The sequence below is a fragment of the Engystomops pustulosus genome, chromosome 3 (assembly GCF_040894005.1).
Source record: "Engystomops pustulosus chromosome 3, aEngPut4.maternal, whole genome shotgun sequence".
In the NCBI taxonomy this organism is placed as follows: domain Eukaryota; kingdom Metazoa; phylum Chordata; class Amphibia; order Anura; family Leptodactylidae; genus Engystomops; species Engystomops pustulosus.
The window spans coordinates 70,779,948-70,799,053 of record NC_092413.1 but is presented as its reverse complement, the minus strand read 5'-3'; the positions used below and the strand labels follow the sequence as shown (position 1 = coordinate 70,799,053).

At 43.7% G+C, this 19,106-nt stretch overlaps 1 protein-coding gene across 7 annotated transcripts in view; it reads left to right on the top strand.

The window, feature by feature from the left end:
* The window catches only part of WDR27 (WD repeat domain 27), a 314,696-nt gene that overhangs the window by 114,019 nt on the left and 181,571 nt on the right, over positions 1–19,106 (top strand). For all 7 annotated transcript variants that reach the window (XR_011854091.1, XR_011854090.1, XR_011854089.1 and 4 more), the window contains exons 15-17: positions 2,340–2,411; positions 3,055–3,161; positions 6,439–6,528. Coding sequence is in view for 2 of the 7 variants with exons in the window: in XM_072141007.1 (XP_071997108.1) it covers positions 2,340–2,411; positions 3,055–3,161; positions 6,439–6,528 (269 nt within the window). In the remaining 5 variants the exon portion in view is untranslated. The remainder of the gene's footprint in view (positions 1–2,339; positions 2,412–3,054; positions 3,162–6,438; positions 6,529–19,106) is intronic.

The window sequence follows — 19,106 nt, the reverse complement described above, 5'->3', positions numbered from 1 at the left end:
TCACCAGAGCCTGCCGCAAAGCGGGATGTACTTGCTGTGGCAGGGTACTGTGGGAACACAGGCACACAGGAATGCAGGACACGGGAACTCAGGAGCAGGAACGCAGGAATGTCGCTGGGGAGCTTTCTCTAAGGCATAGGCACAAAGATCCGACAGGGTTTGCAAGAAGAGGCAGGATTAAATAGATTACCTGAAAATGGCCAGCGCCAATTAGTGGCGTGCTGGCCCTTGAAATCTCCAGAAGCCGGCTTCTTGTATGACATGCCTTTTGTCATATTTATTAGAGGTTTCAGACCTTTTTTAGGTGCTCTTTGACTTGTACGAAAAAAGTTGTTGCAACAGAAAAATCTATTATTTTGGCACAGCACACTAGACCTACTAATAGGAGGTACACAGTACGACTCAACTGTCTTATACTAGACTAGATTTATCATCCAGCATCAGAAACAGTGATTAATCTAGGCCAGGTTACTTATTCAGCATGAGACACTTTGACATATCTGATGCAGATTTGTCTAAATTTGCTCTTCCTTTTAGACACATCATTTATTTTTAACAATATTAAGAAATACATATAATATATACAAAAATAACCAATGATTTGTCTTCTGTTTGCAAACAGTATCATGGTAGAAACCTTATTTCAGTTAGCACAATATATACCCTATGACTGTATAAAGTAAATCTTGAGGGAAAAGTCTGAAGGAATTATGTTTGAGCTGCACAGAGTGTAATTTATACTTCTCTGAGTAATTCACATACCAGACCTCATCATCTTTGTGAAGTGGTGGAGACATATGTTTGACTGGAAACTTCCAGTTATGGGGCCACTGTGGATTATTTTGTCTGTTAAGGTCCATTTTGTGGAAGAAGTTTTGAATGTTCCTAAGTCCATAAATTTATAATCAAATAACCAATAAAAACTACTTTAGAAAGCATCTCTTAAATATAATGTGTAGATGGTGTCATTCATCAGTTTCCATTTGTGGTTTGTAGATGTGATCTGTCTTATATTGTACTACATATCCCGAGAATATGGAATAATGTTTGGATCCTTTGCAGACTAAACATTTACTGTAATATTGCCAGTGACCTTGACCTCAACCGAGACAGTAATTTGTCATGTAATCTTAGAGGTTTCTCACTTTTGGTAGAGAAGTTTATTGGAAGAAAGTGTGTTTATTTTGGCAGCAGGACAATGATATTGAGTTGCAATCCTATACATAACTTCATTATATTATTACCTCTAGTCATGCAAATTGTTATACAGAGGTCTTATTAATTTAATTTTATTTTATTTAATGGTTTTTTTTCTAATTTTAGTTGACAAAATGTAAAACCGACATTCGATTGTAGGTATTATTTTGGAGGATTATGGAGTATGGTTTACATATTAGGGGTGATATACAGTAAGTGTGTCTTTTGCCCATAGCTATAAATTACAGTGATGGTTTTGTTTCATATGTAAGCTGTATTGTAATTTGTTGCTATGTATGAGCACTTATATGGATCCTATGGATTTCAGTGAGAAGGGATTATACCATGAAATTTCACACACTGGCCCATAAAGTGTGCAGAGTGCGCCAGATTCATGAATTGTGGTGCTCGTTCTTCATGAATCTGGCGTCCCCTGCACTGCTCTGAAAGTGTGCACCATTTCTTTTTCTGCTCTTTGTTCACGCTGCAGAATTGTGGTGCAGACGCAATTGTGGTGCATGGTCCAACTAAGCACTTACACCACCCTTTTGGAGCACATTTTTTCTGTCTTGTCGAACACAGTGCAGACACTTTATAAATACATGTGGAAGCAGTTTGCACGTTCTGTGTAGTGCAGAGTCAGACAGAAAACTGGTGCAAACACTTTAATAAATGTGGGTCAATGTGTAAACTAAACCTTAATCCTATTATGTCTGAAATAACTGATAGAAATATGAGCATAGGAACACTATGCTTCTCAAATTTATCTCTAATCTCATCTCTGAATAGCTGAGAAATATCTGAGAGACAGTGGCCAGGATGCCCTGTCAGAGTATTCAATGCTGAATATTGATGCTAATCTCTGAAGATATTGAGGCTTAAACTAAGAAGCACCTAGAATACCACTAAGTTCCCTCCAAAAGTATCTCTGTGGTATGTGGTGTAACGCCACTGGTGCCTCCTGTATATTCCTTTAACAATTGTTCAGGTATAGGGGACTGCTAGCATGAACACAATGAGCCCACCCTGTTTTTATTAAATAAAGACCTCAATATATACACATATCTGTCCCCTGTAACAAGCAGTGAATTATAGTGCCAGTTCACTCCTTTTCTGTAGTAACTTTGTTTTCTTTGTTTTAGAATGAAAATGTTTTCTCCAAAGACAAATATAAAGACAAGTTCCCTTTCAAAAGTAAAGAAGGAGATCTCAAGGTAATGACTTCTTAGTTGTGGTGGTTCCTTGCTTTGCCACCATTGATGGTTTTCAGTACACAACCTCATGTATAGAATAGTGGGCATCAAGGCATCAACATATCAAGGAATATGTTACAAAAAATGGAATGTCTATTTCTTTAAATTCCATTATAAATTCTTGCAGCAGGGGCATAACTACAGTGGTCTAAGTACAGGAGCGTAACTACATCGGGCCCGCAGTTTCAGGAGACCCCAGTATCTGACCTGACACACTGAATGAAGACTGTGCACCATTAAATACATGCTGCACATTGTACAGTACACAGCATGAATCAGCAGCTAAGGGGGTAGAGGGACCCCATTCAGAAGTCTGATATGGGACCCTGCCTCTCTTAGTTACGCCCCTGCATGCACGACATGTTTTACAGGTTCTGTGCAAGTTCTGTATGTCACCGGATTGCCCTATAAGTGACTTTTTAGTTATCCTTACAATTATTTTTTAAAATGCAGTAGACAGACTTTTTATAACAAGCTTTGTCAGCACAGCTATAAAAGCTTTATATGCAAATATATGGGTTTGAAAATTAGCTGCATTCAATAGGAAATATTTCATGTAAATCTTGTAAGAAATGATAAATATTTTTTTTTCTCTTATTTTTAGTGGTGCCAGAAAAGAGTATCCCCTGGATGTTGAAGCACCCCACATCTTTCACAAGCAGATAACGCTGTCCAACAAGCCAACATCTGCATGCGGCATTCAGTACTCTGGTATGAACACTGTGCTAATGGGACCAGAAGAGGATATCTGTGTGAAATATTTTTGCATATTATAGGGACTGTGTAGTACTTCGTACATTCCTTTTTAATGCATCTGCCACAGTTCCCTCCAATCCTGATTATTCTCTGAACTTGTGCTAATAGTCAACAGTCTCCCTCAATCTTCCTCCTTCAGAGAGAGCAGTTCTGAAACTTGAACAGCTGTATGTGTGGCTTTGCATACCTGTGTAGAGGGCTGAGGCCAGGGCAAGAACAGGATATGTTACTCCTGCCCTGAGCACATCCCCTTTCCATAGAGTTCCTTTCCACTACCATATAAAGACTTACAATTCCTGCAAACCAGAGGTATCGCAAGGAACTGAGATCTGGGGATTGTACCCCGGGTCTAAAGTTCATTTCCCCTAATATGCACTGCCCCTTTCTTTGCAGCCTTTGGCAGGGCCTGAGGGAGAACACCAGTGGATGGCTAACCCTTTACACCTCTAAATTTTGTTAGGTCCAGTAAGGCATGGAGTGTATAGCTTACTGTGTATAGACAGGGGACAGCGTATACACATTTGCACAGTGCCTGGTAATCTGAAAAATAACATCCTAATTGGTAGGAGGATGGGGAGAGTGTTATCACTTCATGATGCATATTGAAGATTCAATTAGTTATGTGGGAACTGTAGAGCCTTCATCTTCTGCTTTAGAGTGTTCTATAGGACTCATTGTGCTCTGACTTCCTACGTACTCCTGCTCCTTGGGTTCGTGATGAGAAAAATGGGCCACAATGAACAAATGAACCATTCAAAAATATAAATCTACCAAGTGATATTATCTTTCATGTTATAAAATGATACCCTTATGTCAGAAAAATAAAAATATTCTTCTGGTCAATACTTCTTTTTCCTTCTTTTCTTTCTTTTGTCTGTGATTAACACTAGCCGTGGAATAGGAGAAGCTTGTTGAAAAGAACCAGCAAGTCCACAGGGATGAATTCTCAAAAAAAGTTGTAGAGCCACACATCTTACGCGTTTCAAGTCCTTTTGACGCAATCATAGACGCAAAAGGATGTAAGGGTATATAAACGCCGAAAAGTGGGAGGAAGAAAAGAAGAAAAAAAACCCACAATTTTCCTCTTTTAGTATTATAACCCTATTCGGATACAAAACATAAAAATCATTAGTATACTCAAATCAAATCGTTTCTGTCATTCATGCCATGTGGTAAAACACTGTTCAATACTAAAATCCAGAAACCTTCCCTATTCAAAAGACATCTTCTTTTGTTTCCACCTCTTTATCTTATATCAGATGTACAGCACGCAAATTTAAAAAACGCACTGTTGAAAACGTAAATGTTATTACAAAAGCCAATAAGAAAAACCTGTCCAGTACCACACATCATTTCCGTACCATTCACCATGGGGAGACTCTGGGATTAAAATTTTCCGGCATTGAAAAGGTGTCTTTCCCACCAAGAGGTGGAGACAAAATATGTCTTTTGAATAGGGAAGGTTTCTGGATTTTTAGTATTGAACAGTGTTTTACCACATGGCATGAATGTCATAAACGATTTGATTTTAGTATACTAATGTTTTTTATATGTTTTGCATCTAAATAGGGTTATAATAGAAAAAGAGGAAATTATGTGGTTTTTTTTTTCTTCTTTTCCTTCTCTTACTTTTGGGCATTTATATACCCTTACATGGTTTTGTATCAGTGTCTATGATTAAGAGTCGCAAGGACTCGAAACGTGTGAGATGTGTGGATCTACTACTCTCTGATGTTGGCAATTTGTCTGTTACTGGTTTATGAGGAAGAAATAAAGAAAAAGTTTCATTGAGAATTAATCCCTGTGGACTTGCTGGTTCATTTCAACAAACCACTCCTATTGTTTGTGTGCTGCCAGCACTTCAGCCTTTTGGAACCGTGCAATGCCAGGTGCGCTGGATTGATTATATAAGTTTCTTTTCTACAAGCCGTGGAAGCCAATGTCTACTAATGTCTCTGTAGATGCAGAAATTGAACTCCTCCTGCCAAACCTCTCACCCCAGTTGCAGAACAATTGCAGCTAAAAAACGCAGCACATAGGTGTCCTGCAGCAATGTCGTACTGTATGTCCCAAACCTAACTCACTGCTATTAAGACCATCCAACAAACTAGTCTTTTGATCCCTTTTTGCATTCTCTTCTCCTTGTGGCCTTAAATGTAGAATGTTACCAATATAATCAACCACAGACCCAGAGGAGGAGGAATTTTCCTACGCGTTTTGAAAGCGTCGGCTTTCTTCCTCAGGGAAATGAACATTTCGAAACGCTTCTGTGATCTGGCATTCCAGGCTCTATCACCCTTCTCTCAATATCTCCGCACTTTGCATTAAGCACTTCCTGCTATGAGCACAAGTGCGGAGGGAACAAGGGAAGGGTGATACAGTGCTACAGCTTGGAAATCCAGGTCACAAAGGGTCTAGGGTAGCCCCTAGCCATCTTTAAACGTTTTTTAAAGTTGATTTTAGAAGGAGACCATGGGTAACAAATATAAGAATATTACCAAAGTCTTGGTGTCTGGATTTATGAGGAAGTGCCCTGATTTATTATAATCTTTATTTATATAGCGCCATCAAATTCTGCAGCGCTTTACAATTCATGCTTGATTTTGATGGTAGATTTCCTAAGGATCCTGCCCTATTCAGCCATGTTTTTAGCACTGGAACAATCGCTGACACTATGACTGGTGGATATACAGATCATCTAAAAGTAATGCTTTTTTGTCCGTGCATTTCAAATATATAGATCTGGAACCACTGTTTTTAAGGTGACAGGTTCTTCCATTCATTTTAAATAAAATATAGCCTATGGTGGGTTCGTCTGAGGATAGGAAAAACTGAACTTTACATTATGTTCACTGTATACAACAAGACATCCTGTTCATCCCTTGTCTCGACTTCCTCATAACCAGGTTGTAAAAATATGCCCATATGTTAAACACATACCATTCTCTTGAGCCCAAATGCTCCATGTAAGGTAATAGAATCCAAACACCCATAATACAACATACTCTTTGTACTAGCAATGAAATAGCTGAAATATAAGTTTAGTGTGGATTGGTAGGCTTGTAAGCTTTGCAGTCAGATGTACAGCATTTATTGTAAATAAACATAATGATATATTTGTAAATGCCTACACGTGGCTGTAGGACAGTAATAGTGATGTGCAGTTTTATTGGTAGTTGGTTGCTATGTCATACAGTTGCATGCTATTAACCTCTTTTTATGTTTTGCTTAGGTGATGGAATGAAACTTGCGTGCGGATTAGCTGACAAATCTTTACTGGTGTTTAGTTCTTCTTTTACTGGGGAACCGGCAGTTTTTACAGGTATTTTTACAGCACTTTCTGGGATGCTATTTATGGCACTCATAAAACAAAATACATGATCAGACTGGTTAAATATTGCATATAAAAAGAATGTGCCTACTACTGATTAAAAAAACCTTTTCTGAATGCATGATGACTTTATTGTCTGCTGGACAAGGCTCATTAAAACCAGATTTGCAGCTGTTTTTTTGCTATTAGCACGAAGAAATAGAGCGGGCTGGGGCATGAACCCCCAGCACCCCAAAGTTGCATTAGTTTCCACCTAAAAATGCCGATGACTACTCCTGACTTTTAGACCAGGTGTGAATTGTTCAAAACAAGTCAAACCTTGAAAAAAGCAGGAAGAAGGAGAGGACCGCCATGTCGGATTAATTAAAAGGCTGGAGCCTCTAAGTAAATCCAGCATGCAGTATGCTGGTAGGCAGGAACCATGAAGGCTGGCATTTAAAACGCCAGTCTTAGTACATCCCCCAATGTGTATCTCTATATTATATGCTATTATAATTATATTATATTAGATGTGTGAAAGAGGTAATCGGCATGACTCTGTCATGACGCAGTCCTTCTTTATTGTAGGTTTAAAAACATATTTGAAATGTCCCTCAAGATTCATTTCCAATTACAAATGAATAAATACAGTGGTTACAGAAAGTATACAGACCCCTTTAAATTTTTAACTCTTTGTTTCATTGCAACCAATTGCCACAAAGTTGTTCTGAAGCCACTGCTTTGTTATTCTATCTGTGTGCTTAGAGTCATTGTTTTGTTGGGAGGTGAACTTTCGTCCCAGTCTGATGTCCAGAGTACTCTGGTTTTCATCTCGGATATCTTTATGCTTGGTCATATTCATCTTTCCTTCAATTGCAACCAGTCATCCTATCCCTGCAACTGAAAAACACCCCCTTAGCATGATGCTGCCATCACCATGTTTCACTATTTGATATTGTATTTGGCAGGCGATGAGTAGTGCCTGTTTTTTTTTCCACACGTAGTGCTTAGAATTGACACCAAAATGTTCAATCTTCATCTCATCTGACCAGATAATCTTATTTCTCATAGTCTGGGAGTCCTTTTCAAACTGTGTGCATGCTTTTATATATCTTGCGGTGAGGAGAGGCTTCAGTTTGCATACTCTGCCATAAAGCCATGTCTGGTGGCGGCCTGCAGTGAGAGATGACTTTGTGGAACTTTCTCCTATCTCGCTACTGCATCTCTGAAACTCAGCCACCGGAATCTTGGGGTTCTCCTTTACCTCTCTCACCAAGGCTCTTCGCCCATGACTGCTCAGTTTGGCTGGACAGCCAGATTGAGAAAAAGCTGTGGTTGTGCCAAACTTCTTCTATTTAAGCATTATGGAGGCCATTGTGGGAACCTTCAACCTTGAGTGCTGCAGAAATTATTTTGTAATATTGGCCAGATCTGTGTCTTGCCTCAATTTTGTCTCTGAGCTCCTTTGGCAGTTTCTCAAACCACATGATTCTCATGTGCTCTGACATGCACTGTGAGTGGTGAGGTCTTATATATATAGTTGTTTGCCTTTTCTAATCTAGTCCAATCAGTTTAATTAAACACAGCTGCACTCCAATGAATGAGTAGAACCATCTCAAAGAGGATAAGAAGGAAATCCACAGCATGCGTTTGTCACAGCAAAGGGCCTGAATTCTTATGACCATGTGATATTTCAGGTTTTCTTGTGTTTTAAATGTTGTTTTAATATAGAAGATACTAATTTATAGCAGACATCTAATATTCTTTTAAAACATTTAAGGATAAATAATTTCCAAAAATTGTTATTCTATTACGAAATAAATGTCTCATTATTCAACAATAGCCTGTCTGTGGCTGTAAATGCTCATTTTTATTTGTTGTAGCTGTTTTTTTTTCAAATTTTGTTACCCAATGACAACTTCATAGAACAGTTGAAATTATGGGCAAAAGTTCCTTCCTAGAATTCGCAGCATTGAAACATTTGGCTGTCATTACTGTCAATATAAGTACTGCTTTTATTTATAAAGGAAAAAATAGGCAGACCAGCTCTCCACGGCTCGTGATTCCTGGCTGATTCAATGCATGTAGAGGTTTGGGGATATAATTGTATAAGTTTTCAATACACAAAGGATATCAATAATTTGCTGAAAGTGGACAACCACTTTTACATATTTACTCCTCTGATGATTTACTTTTTAAATATTTTTTTAATTTTCCTTGCACTTCTCATTGTCTCAAGAAGATGTGACAAATTTAAGACCATTTTCAGCATTTTAATATTCTTGCAAATGTATTGTTTTTAGGAGATTTTGTATTTAGAAGTAGGTTCTTTTGTGCCAAACATGATCGCTCATAGAGAGTCATGTGACCAGTGATCTGCATTCTACATGCACCAGTTTCTTATGATCAGTGATGTCCTGCTGATGGATGCTTCCAGCTCAGTGTGGCCACATCCCTTACTACATCACTCTCCGATCATGCTGAGTAGGAGGAGGAATCAGGAAACCATCAGCTATGGCCACAAAGCAAAAGCAGCACATTGGGCATGTTAAAAAGCAGGCGGGAACAAATGGCACTTTCTATGTTACCGGTATGTATTTCAGTGCAGAAGTATTCTATTATACAGTCAGTATGGAAAATTTAAAATTTTTAAAATGTTTCACTCTTTGTTTCATTGCGGCCACTTTACATCATTAAAGGGGTATTCCCATCTGGGCATTTACATTTAATTAAATTCATTTGCCATATGTTAACATTTCTTCAAAAAAATGTTCCTGTGGGAAGATAATTTCTCATAAATGTAGTCATGTTGTCCCTTAGAAACGAGATAGCTGCCTCGGTTACTACCACCTCACATTTAGGCAGCAGTGCCCAGACATACACTATTGAGCCCTGCCTGTCCACATTTTTTTTTAATAATTTTCTTTATTTGACGAACAACAGAGCAGATTACAACAACATGAGTTCACATAATGTTTACAGAGCAGAAGCTGTCAAGCAGAAGAAAATCTAGAAGCTAAATGCCAAAGGATGAGTAGTGACTGTGGGATACAATAATGAGAGAGGTTTCTGCACTTTATTGTGAGGTTCAGCGTCAAAAATTGTGCAATCACATTGAATCTGCCTGTCCGTCCTTCTATTATTCTCCATCGAGGGGAGAGTTAGAACAGTAGGCCCCCGTGGCCCCATAGTGGCCTGCCAGGGGCACAAAGAATAAGAAGTAGAAAAGGAAAAGAATAAAAGAAAAGTTCTGCATTTTGCCGGGAGAGGCCGGCAAAGGTGTGGGGGGAACATTCAATAAGGGTATTGGAGGAAGAGAGAGGTGATAAGGGAAGGGAGTAAAGGGAAAGGGACGGGGGCGGGGTTGTCTCGACCAGGAAGGATGAGGGTCACGCAATGCTTTACAGTAGCTCCCTATATTCGGGAGATAGCTTAATTTGGATCCAGGGTTGCCATGTTTTGAGAAACTTATCATGTGTACCATGCACCGAGGAGGTGAGATCTTCCATATACATCAGATCGTTCACCTTCGCTGTCCACATAGCCATCGATCGAGCCAGAACTGTGTTAAAACTCTGCAGGACCAGAACATATGTAGGAAAGAGCCCTCCTCCTCGCCACATCTCCAGCAGATATCAGAGACTTGAGGGAAAATCGTGTGTAGCCTAGTGGGTACCCTGTACCATCTTGCCAATAATTCCTAATAATGGTAGCGAGAACTGATCGTTGCGTAGTGACAGAGTTCATAGATCCTGTCTTTTTGTTCGTCCGTCAATGAGATGTCTAGATCTTCCTCCCAATGCTGGAGGTAAGGAGGGCCTGGGTCATTTGGGATTGAAAGTAGGCATGAGTAGGACGAAGATAGTGTATGTCTCAGGCCAGTTGCATTGGCACAAAGGCACTCAAAAGAGGTTTTCTCCGTTGTGTATTGTTCGCATGGGGGTAAGGATGTCAAGTAGTGTCTAAGCTGTCCAGCTCTCCCAAATGTCCAGGGGGCAGGGGTCTGTTTGCGCAGTCAGTTCCTGGGTTGTGGCCCAGGCCGTGTCCTTAATGAAGTGTTCCGCTCTGAACTTCCCAGACCTCCTCCATTGTTGAAAAACTATTTCTTCACAACCAGGCAGGAAGTCAGGGTTACCAAGGATCGGGGTAAGAGGAGATTTCAGCGGCAGCAATCTCTCTCGAACTGACTTAGACTGACATATCGACAAAGTAGGGCCAAAAGTAGGGTGGCGTTTCAAAGGTAGGGTCTTAGAAGACCTGTAGGGGCGTTTGAGTGAAGGACTGCTCTAGCTGGGCCCAGGGTTTAGAATTCTGATTGCAGCACCAGTCAAGAACCCTCGCCATATGTGCTGCATTATAGTAATTCCGAAGATCAGGGAGTCCCAGACCGCCCATTCTTTTAGGTCTAAATAAGGTTGCGCGGCTGATTCTCGCTGGTTTGCCTGCCCAAACAAAGCCATGCTGTATGGCGTTCAAAGAGCGAAAGAAGGCTGTGGGCAAGTGGATTGGAATGGCCTGGAATAAATATAGGAGGCGTGGAAGGACATTCATTTTGAAAATGGCGCATTTCCCAAACCACGAGAAAAGTCCCTTGGGCCATCTAGAGCAATCCCTCTGGATGTTTTGAAGTATGGGCGGGAAATTAAGCAGATACAGCTTGGATAGTACTGCCGGAAGGTTAATTCCCAGGTACTTGATGCTATCTGCAGCCCATTTGAATCCAAAAGAGGCTTGAAGCTTCTCCTGCAAAGGGGTGGGAAGCGATACATTGAGTGCTTCAGATTTACCCCAATTAATTTTAAAATTGGAGAGCAGCGAAAAGTTGCGTATTTCCTTCATAAGGTTAGGTAGAGATACCTGCGGGTTGGAGAGAAAGAAAAGGAGGTCGTCTGCATAAGCTGCTATTTTATGCGTGGAGCCGCTAGTTGTGATGCCCGAGACGTCTAAATTATCTCGAATTCTGCGCAAGAAGGGTTCTATCGACAGGACGAACAATAATGGAGAGAGCGGGCAGCCCTGTCGTGTACCATTCTGGATACAAAAGCTATCTGACAAGATACCATTCACGCGGATTGCCGCCGAAGGGGAGGAGTATAGGGACAGCACACAAGCAAGCATACGGTTGCGTAATCCGAAATAGCATAGTACTTCAGACATAAAGGCCCAGTTAACTCTATCAAATGCCTTCTCAGCGTCTGTAGAGAGAAGCATGAGAGGGATTTTCTTCAAATGCGCTTTATGTATGAGATTTATAGCTTTTGTGGTATTGTCCCTGGCCTCTCTCCCTAGAATAAATCCCGCTTGATCTGAATGGACGGTTCGCATTAACAACGGGGCCAGTCTCGTTGCAAGGACCTTTGAAAACAGCTTGAGGTCCTGGTTCAGCAGTGAAATCGGTCGATAGCTGGAGCATGAGGTTGTGTCCTTCCCCGGCTTCGCTATGACAGTGATGGTAGCATGTAGTGCCTCTCTAGGGAGAGAGGATCCAGAGGCCACGGCATTAAATGCCTTCGTCCAATGTGGTTCAAGCTGTTCCGCAAAGGTCTTATAGTAAGGAAACGAGAAGCCGTCTGGACCAGGGGCTTTACCTGTTTGCGTTTCCCGAAGGGCAGTAGCGAATTTAATTCCCGTTATGGGTGTCTCAAGAGTCTCTGCTTCTTCAGCCGTCAAGGAAGGCAGACCGGACTCCGCTATAGAGGAACGTATTTTGCGTCAAAGTTCTTCTCTGAGTTGTGGGGATGTCGGCTGTTCTAAATTGTATAAGGATTGGTAATAGTCCCTAAAGGTTGCTGCTATGTCTCGACTGAGGTGTAGAACTCTACCAGTTGGGGAAGAGATTTTGGGAACATAAGTGTGGGCTCTTTGCTCTCTCAACGCCCTGGCGAGGGTTCTGCCGCATTTATTACTGTATTCATAAAAATGCTGTTTGCATTTTGCAAGGGTACTCTTAGCCTTGTCTATCAGTAACGTTCGCAGGGATTCTCTAGCTGTCAGGAGGGCAACTCTAACATCAGAGGTAGGCGATCTCTTGTGAGAAAGCTCTAATGTCTTAATTCGGTCCAATAATGAGACAATGGCCTGGGCCCTCTCTCTTTTACGCCGGCTACCATGTGTGATTAACACACTACGGACATTGAACTTATGTCCCTCCCAAGCTATACATGGGTCTATGTCCTCTGCCACAGTTCTAGCAAAGTGGGTAGTTATCGAACTCTTAATGTCCTCTAAAACTAGAGGGTCTTCCAGCAGGGAGGCATTGAGCCTCCATTGCCACTGGAAATCTGAAGAGTTTGGAAGTGAGATGGTAATAGAAATCAGCGCGTGGTCGGAGAAAGTAATGTTATCTATAGTAGCCTGTTGCAGTAGGCCTAAGTCACTATGTCGTACGAACATGTAGTCCAGTCTGGAATAGTTGTCATGAGCTGCTGAGTAAAACGTAAAGTCTTTGTTGGAGGGATGGAATAGTCTCCAAGAGTCTATCAACTGATGTTCATGTAGAAGGCCTTTTATTCTACGTAGACTGGCATGTGTGACTGCTGAGGTGCCAGTAGACGTGTCCATCAGAGGATCGAGCGCTACATTAAAGTCTCCCCCAATTACTACAGTGCCTTCCGCAAACTCATCTATCATGTCAAGGAATGAACTGATAGCTTGCGCTTGCCCTGTGTTCGGTAGGTAAAGAGATGCAAAGGTGAATAGGGTGTCCACTATTTTACCCTTTAACATGACAACGCGTCCCTCACCATCGCTGCGGGTGTCTATGAACGTCCACTGACGTGAGCTTGATACAAGGATGGACGTTCCCCTGGATCTCGCATCGTCAGTATAGCTATGATACGCGTGCGGGAACCACCTGTGTTTAAAATTGTATGGCCTGGATTCAGTGAGGTGGGTTTCTTGGATAAAAGCGATCTGAATCTTTCTGCGTTTGAGTAGATTAAAGAGAATAGATCTCTTTTCAGGGCTGTGAAGCCCCTTCACGTTTAGGGAGCCCACAGTCAGTGAGCCCACGGAGCCCCCTGGGTGAGACATGAGGGAAGGAGGTTAGGGGAAAGCAATAAGAAGAGGAGGAAAAAAAAAAAAAAGGGGGGGGGGGAAGAGACTAAAGTGGCTGAGATAGGAAACTATGTAGAACAGAAGGAGAGGCAAAGCCTGGGCGGGAAGAGGCACAGACAGAAAAGAGTGAGTATGAGGGGGAATGGAGAGTTCCCCTAACTCCCAAGTGTACGCACGAGGGAACACCAGTAACTGGTGTGAGTGGGAAGCGTAGAAAAGCGTAGGCGGAGCTTGCGAACTAGAAGGCAGTAAATGTCAATAAAGTATACATCATGGTCCAGTAACATCATCCCCGTCATAGCAACGGCCGTAAAAACCAGTGTATTATATGGCCGGCTAGAGGGGGAGGCACAGGCTTAAAAAAAAAACAACAAGGAGCATTGCATGGTAACATTAGATATATGAGAACTAGCAATTTGCATGACAATAATCATCACTGATAACCATGGAGAGACCAACATTAACAGTCCCAAATAACGATAGAAAAAGAAAGAAAAGAACCTTTATAGGTCGGATGCCATAGACCTAGTGTGGCGATATCTGGAACCCTTCAGGGTCAGGGCAAAGTCAAGCTGCAGTGTCAATGGGGGTCGATCTTGCTCCCAGGACAGTCCATTGCAGCGGGAGAGACTCTCAGGCCTCTAAAGGGAGGGCAATCGATAACTGGAGCCATGTTCAGGAAGAGAAAAAGGTCTGGCAAATCTTCCGGTTTTCTTAGGAAAAAAGTGTCCCCATTATATCTGATTATTAAGTGGAAGGGGTGTCCCCAGCGGTAGGTGGCTCCCAATTCCTTGACACGTTGTAGCAGCGGTTGTAGCATGCGTCTCATGCTGAGTGTGCGGGTGGAGACATCTGGATAGACATTGATCTCTGAACCATCAATCCGGAATGTGCCTTCGGACCAAGCAGCTCGGATAATTTTGTCTTTATCCGTGAAATAGTGGAGACGGCAAAGTATGTCTCTGGGTACGGGAGGATCCACAGTTGACATCCTAGATACTCTATGAATACGATCTATGAGTAGTTCCGTGTCAGGTGGACGGCCTAGCAGTTTGTTGAAGATGGACGTTACCCTCTCTGGGAGATTGTCATGAGGAAGATTCTCGGGTAGGCCCTTCTGCCTCTGTTCTCTTGATCATCTAAGAGGAGGGACAGACGCTGTAGATGTTGTCTGGAGCTGCTGGCCTCTTGTTCCAGGGCAGAGACTCTATCTTCCAAGGAGGCAGTGGCATTCTCAGTGTTCCCAGTAAGAGTAGCGAGCGCTTCAATATCCTCTCTAATGCCTTCAAGAGCCTGCTGGTGAGAGGCCTCTACTCTCTGAAGCACAGAATCCAAGTCCTGTCGTGTAGGGAGAGCCTGAATCAATTCTCTAAGGAGCTGCAGTTCAGAGTGAATCGTTCCTCTGTGTTCGCCTAGGGGAGGAGGGGAGGAGGTAGCATGGCTCCTGGGGCTTGCCTGCTGGCTTATCCATCCAGGGCTTGGTGGCTGGGCATCTTCCCCAACTTGTGAGGAGTGTGGGCTCTCCTGTGGGGCGGATGGGTCATTATGCCCCTGTCTCCCAGTAATGGTGTCTGGAGGGCAGTAGCTTACAGGGACTGGCGCCATGTCAGTTTCTGATAGTAAGCCAGGTCCCTGCGCTCCTGCCCCCGGTCCCCGGTACCTGTGCTCCTCCGCTGTCTCCTGACCTGCAGGGGGATTGCCGACTCCCTGCGCTGAGTCCGCGCCACTCCTAGCTCCCCTGCCGGCTCCCCCGGTCCGGTGACGTGCTGCAGATGGAGCGGGCGCCATGTTGGATCCGGCCGGCGGGATGGACACTGCACGTGGCTGGTGCCTGAAGCGCTCCAGACTCCGCTCCGGTGCCGTATCGCGGACTTCTGCAGGAGTCGGACGTGCCGTGCTTCTTCCCCTCCTGTTGGACATGCCGGTATGTGGGGGGGATCCTGTTAGGGGACCGATAAGGGCGCCTTCAAGAACGGAGCTCCTGCAGAGAGCGTCCTTACTCCGCCATGCCTAAGCCACGCCCCCTGCCTGTCCACATTTAGCGTTCATTAACACAGGAGGGCTGTGGGACATGTAGTAACTCCCGGACATTTCATATACAAAAACTTTTTGTTTCTTTGTGCAATCACTCCAGCAGAGGTGGCCGTATCCGAGGAAGCCATCTTGTTTCTAAGGGACAACATGGCTACATTTGTGAGAAATTATCTTCACACAGGAACATTTTTTTTAATAACATCCAATTGAAGAAATGTTTACATATGGCAAATGAATTCAGTTAAATGTAAATGCCCATATGGGAATACCGCTTTAATGTAAACTATGCATCCCACCTTGACTAATTTATTAAACAATAAAAACTGAAATATCACATGGTCATAAATATTCAACCCTATGCTGTGACATTCATATTTATCGCACATACTGTCCATTTCATTCCAGTGAAACTAAGCAATTGTTAGTGAAGAGCCTTGGTGAGAGGGGTAAAGAAGAAACCCAAGATCACTGTGGCTGAGCTCCAGAGATTAAGTAGAGAAATGAGCATTCCACTTCAATTGGTCAACTATCACTCCACTCCAGTCGGGGCTTTATGGCAGTGTGCTGACAGTGCAAGACATATGAAAGCCTCCATACAGTTTGTAAAAAAACACACAAAGGTCTCCCAGACTATGAAAAATAAGATTCTCTGGTCTAAACTTTTTGGTGTCAATTCTAAGCACTATGAGTGGAGAAGACCAGGCACTACTCATCATCTGCCAAATACAATCCCAATAGTGACACATGGTGGTGGCAGCATCATGCAATGGGGTTGTTTTCCAGCTGCAGGGACAGGATGACTTTTTGCAAGTGAAGGAAAGATGAGTGCTGCCAAGTACAGAGATGTTCGGGATGAGAACCTCCTCCAGAGCACTCTGGACCTCGGACTAGACCAAATGTTCACCTTCCACCAAATCACTAAGCACATAGCTAAAATAACAAAGGGGTGGCTTCAGAATAACTCTGGGACCATTCTTGACTGGCCCAGCCAGAGCCCTTACCTAAACCCAATTGAGCATCTCTGGAGAGACTTCACCATCCAACCTAAAGAGGATGTATCCACTATCCAAACTCCAACTGGATGGGATCTGCAAGGAATAATTGCAGAGGGTCCCCAAATCCAGGTGTGAAAAACATGATTTCCAAGAAAACTCGTGGCTCTACTAGCTGAAATGGTGCTTCTACTCAATACTACATAATACTCAATACTTAGCAAGGGTCTGAATGCTTATGACCATGTGATCTTTCAGTGTTTCTAGTTTAATAAATTAGCAAAAATATCTACATTTCTGTTTTTTTTTCTGCCAAGATTGGGTGTAGAGTGTAAATTAATATGCAAAAAAAAACCCTTTTTGATCTTACCAATTGGCTACAAGGAAACAAAGAGTCAAAAATTTAAAGGGAACCTTTCATCAAAAATGTGCCTAATAAACCACTACCAGTGTATTGTCAAGCAGTTGAACAGCTTCTAGATCATGTTTCTTTTATGGGCCAAATAGGTGGCATCATTCAGAACATCAACTTTGAGATGTAAGTATGATGTAGAAGGTCAGTGAGGCTGAGAGTCTAACACTGAAGTTAGGCTCTCCCTGTCTCTGAACAGCTCCTCCTATGTGATTGACTTCATGCACTGGACTTCAGGAGATCTGAGCAATAATGTCCCTGAATGCAGGAATATCAATTACAGTGAAGGGGACGTTCTATTAGACGAATTTTTGATGGCAGGTTCCCTTTAAAGTGATTTGAATACTTTCTGTACCCACTGTACATATGTAAAAATATAGCACTGGATATGTAGAGCAAATAAATACCTACCGTATATTCCGGCGTATAAGACGACCTGGTGTATAAGACGACCCCCCTACTTTCCTGTTTAAAATATAGAGTTTAGGGGGCGTGGTTTGGCCATGGAAGCGTGAGGCTGCTTTCCTTGTGAGCTCCCGCGCTGGACCCGGGGAACTAGCCCAGATATCTATTAAAAGTACCTGAAATCCTCACCTGTATGGGTGCAAAGAAGAAGAAAGGAGCAGGGGCCACTGCCACGACTCACACCCGCTCCTCGACGAGGCACATCGCTTCTTATATGACCGGACGGGCCGCGGGGAAGATCGGAGCGACGCGCCTGTCATGGCGGACATCATCGACCTGACAGCTCCTCCGAGGTCCTCGGGGCCGAACATCTCTCCCACTCCGTCTGCTGCCTCCCCCGGTAGAGCGATTCTGGACTCCCCGAATACGGAGCGGGGACCACAGCCGATGACGCCGGCCTCCTCTCCGGGACTCAAGATGGCGGCGGCGAGATCCGGTGGGTGCAGAGACCCACAGCAGTGTGGGACAGGCAGCGGAGCTGGCGCGCCGCCGTCCCTGAAGATGCAGCAAGTGCGCATGACAGGCACCTCGCAGCCAGAGAAGGTGGCGACGGGGGCCGGTGAAGACATCGATCCCCGGCGCAGCAGGAACATCAGCAGCGCTGCCAGCCCCTGCACAACTGCCAGATGCTCCGAAGGCTAAGATGGCGGCCCGGAGTGAAGGTAAGGCCAGAGACGGGCCTACACAGCGGGAAGGGCTGGGAGGTAGCCCACAGCAGCAGATACCCCGGGACACTATGTCTCCCCAGGCAGGGGAAGCCCTACCGCCCACATCCACCTCCCACACACCATCAGCATGGGGCATGGTAGGTCCAGGCCCTGCAGGGGCAACAGCACCCCCGGCCTCTCCCAGTAGGTCACTGGCTGCATCTCCTCATTGGGGGTCCTCTACGGGCTCTGCATCACCCCCTGTGGATGAGCTTTCTCAAGCACTGTGGCTCTCAACACCCCAGGGGCTTAACCCCCATGCACCCGTATGGACAACTCAGCAGCTGGCCCTGGGGCACCCACAGCTAGGCAGTCCTGGCCCCTCGTCACAGGGGATGGACCCCACTCCTGTTCTGGAACAACAGGCTGAATATGTTGAAGATATATTGCATCAGACATCATCAGCGCACATGTATTATGCTAAAACTTCTCTAGATGGTGAAGTGTTATCTGACCTAAGAGCATTGCGGGCACATATTCGCACTATCCCTACCAGGGATGATATGGAGTCTTATATCTCTAGATTGGAACAATCTTATCGGTCTGAAATGTCTGCTCTCAGGGACGAAGTATATCAAGTGGAGGGAAGGGTGTCAACAGTGGAGGCCTCTCAACGTTCTGTTCATGAACAGTTAGCCGTTCACTCCTCACAGTTGGCCTCGCAATCTTCTCAGTTACAAGCCCTATCTGACCACCTGGATGATTTAGAAAATAGGGGTAGGAGGAACAACATTAGAGTTCGGGGCGTCCCTGAATCTGTAGAAACTTCTGCCATACACTCGACACTTCAAGAGCTTTTCAATATAATTTTGGATGTCCCTGTTGATACCCCTCTGGAACTTGACCGTGCTCATAGGTCCTTGGGTCCCAAACCTCCAGACCCGAGTTGGTCACGGGACATAATATGTAGAGTACATCGGTTCC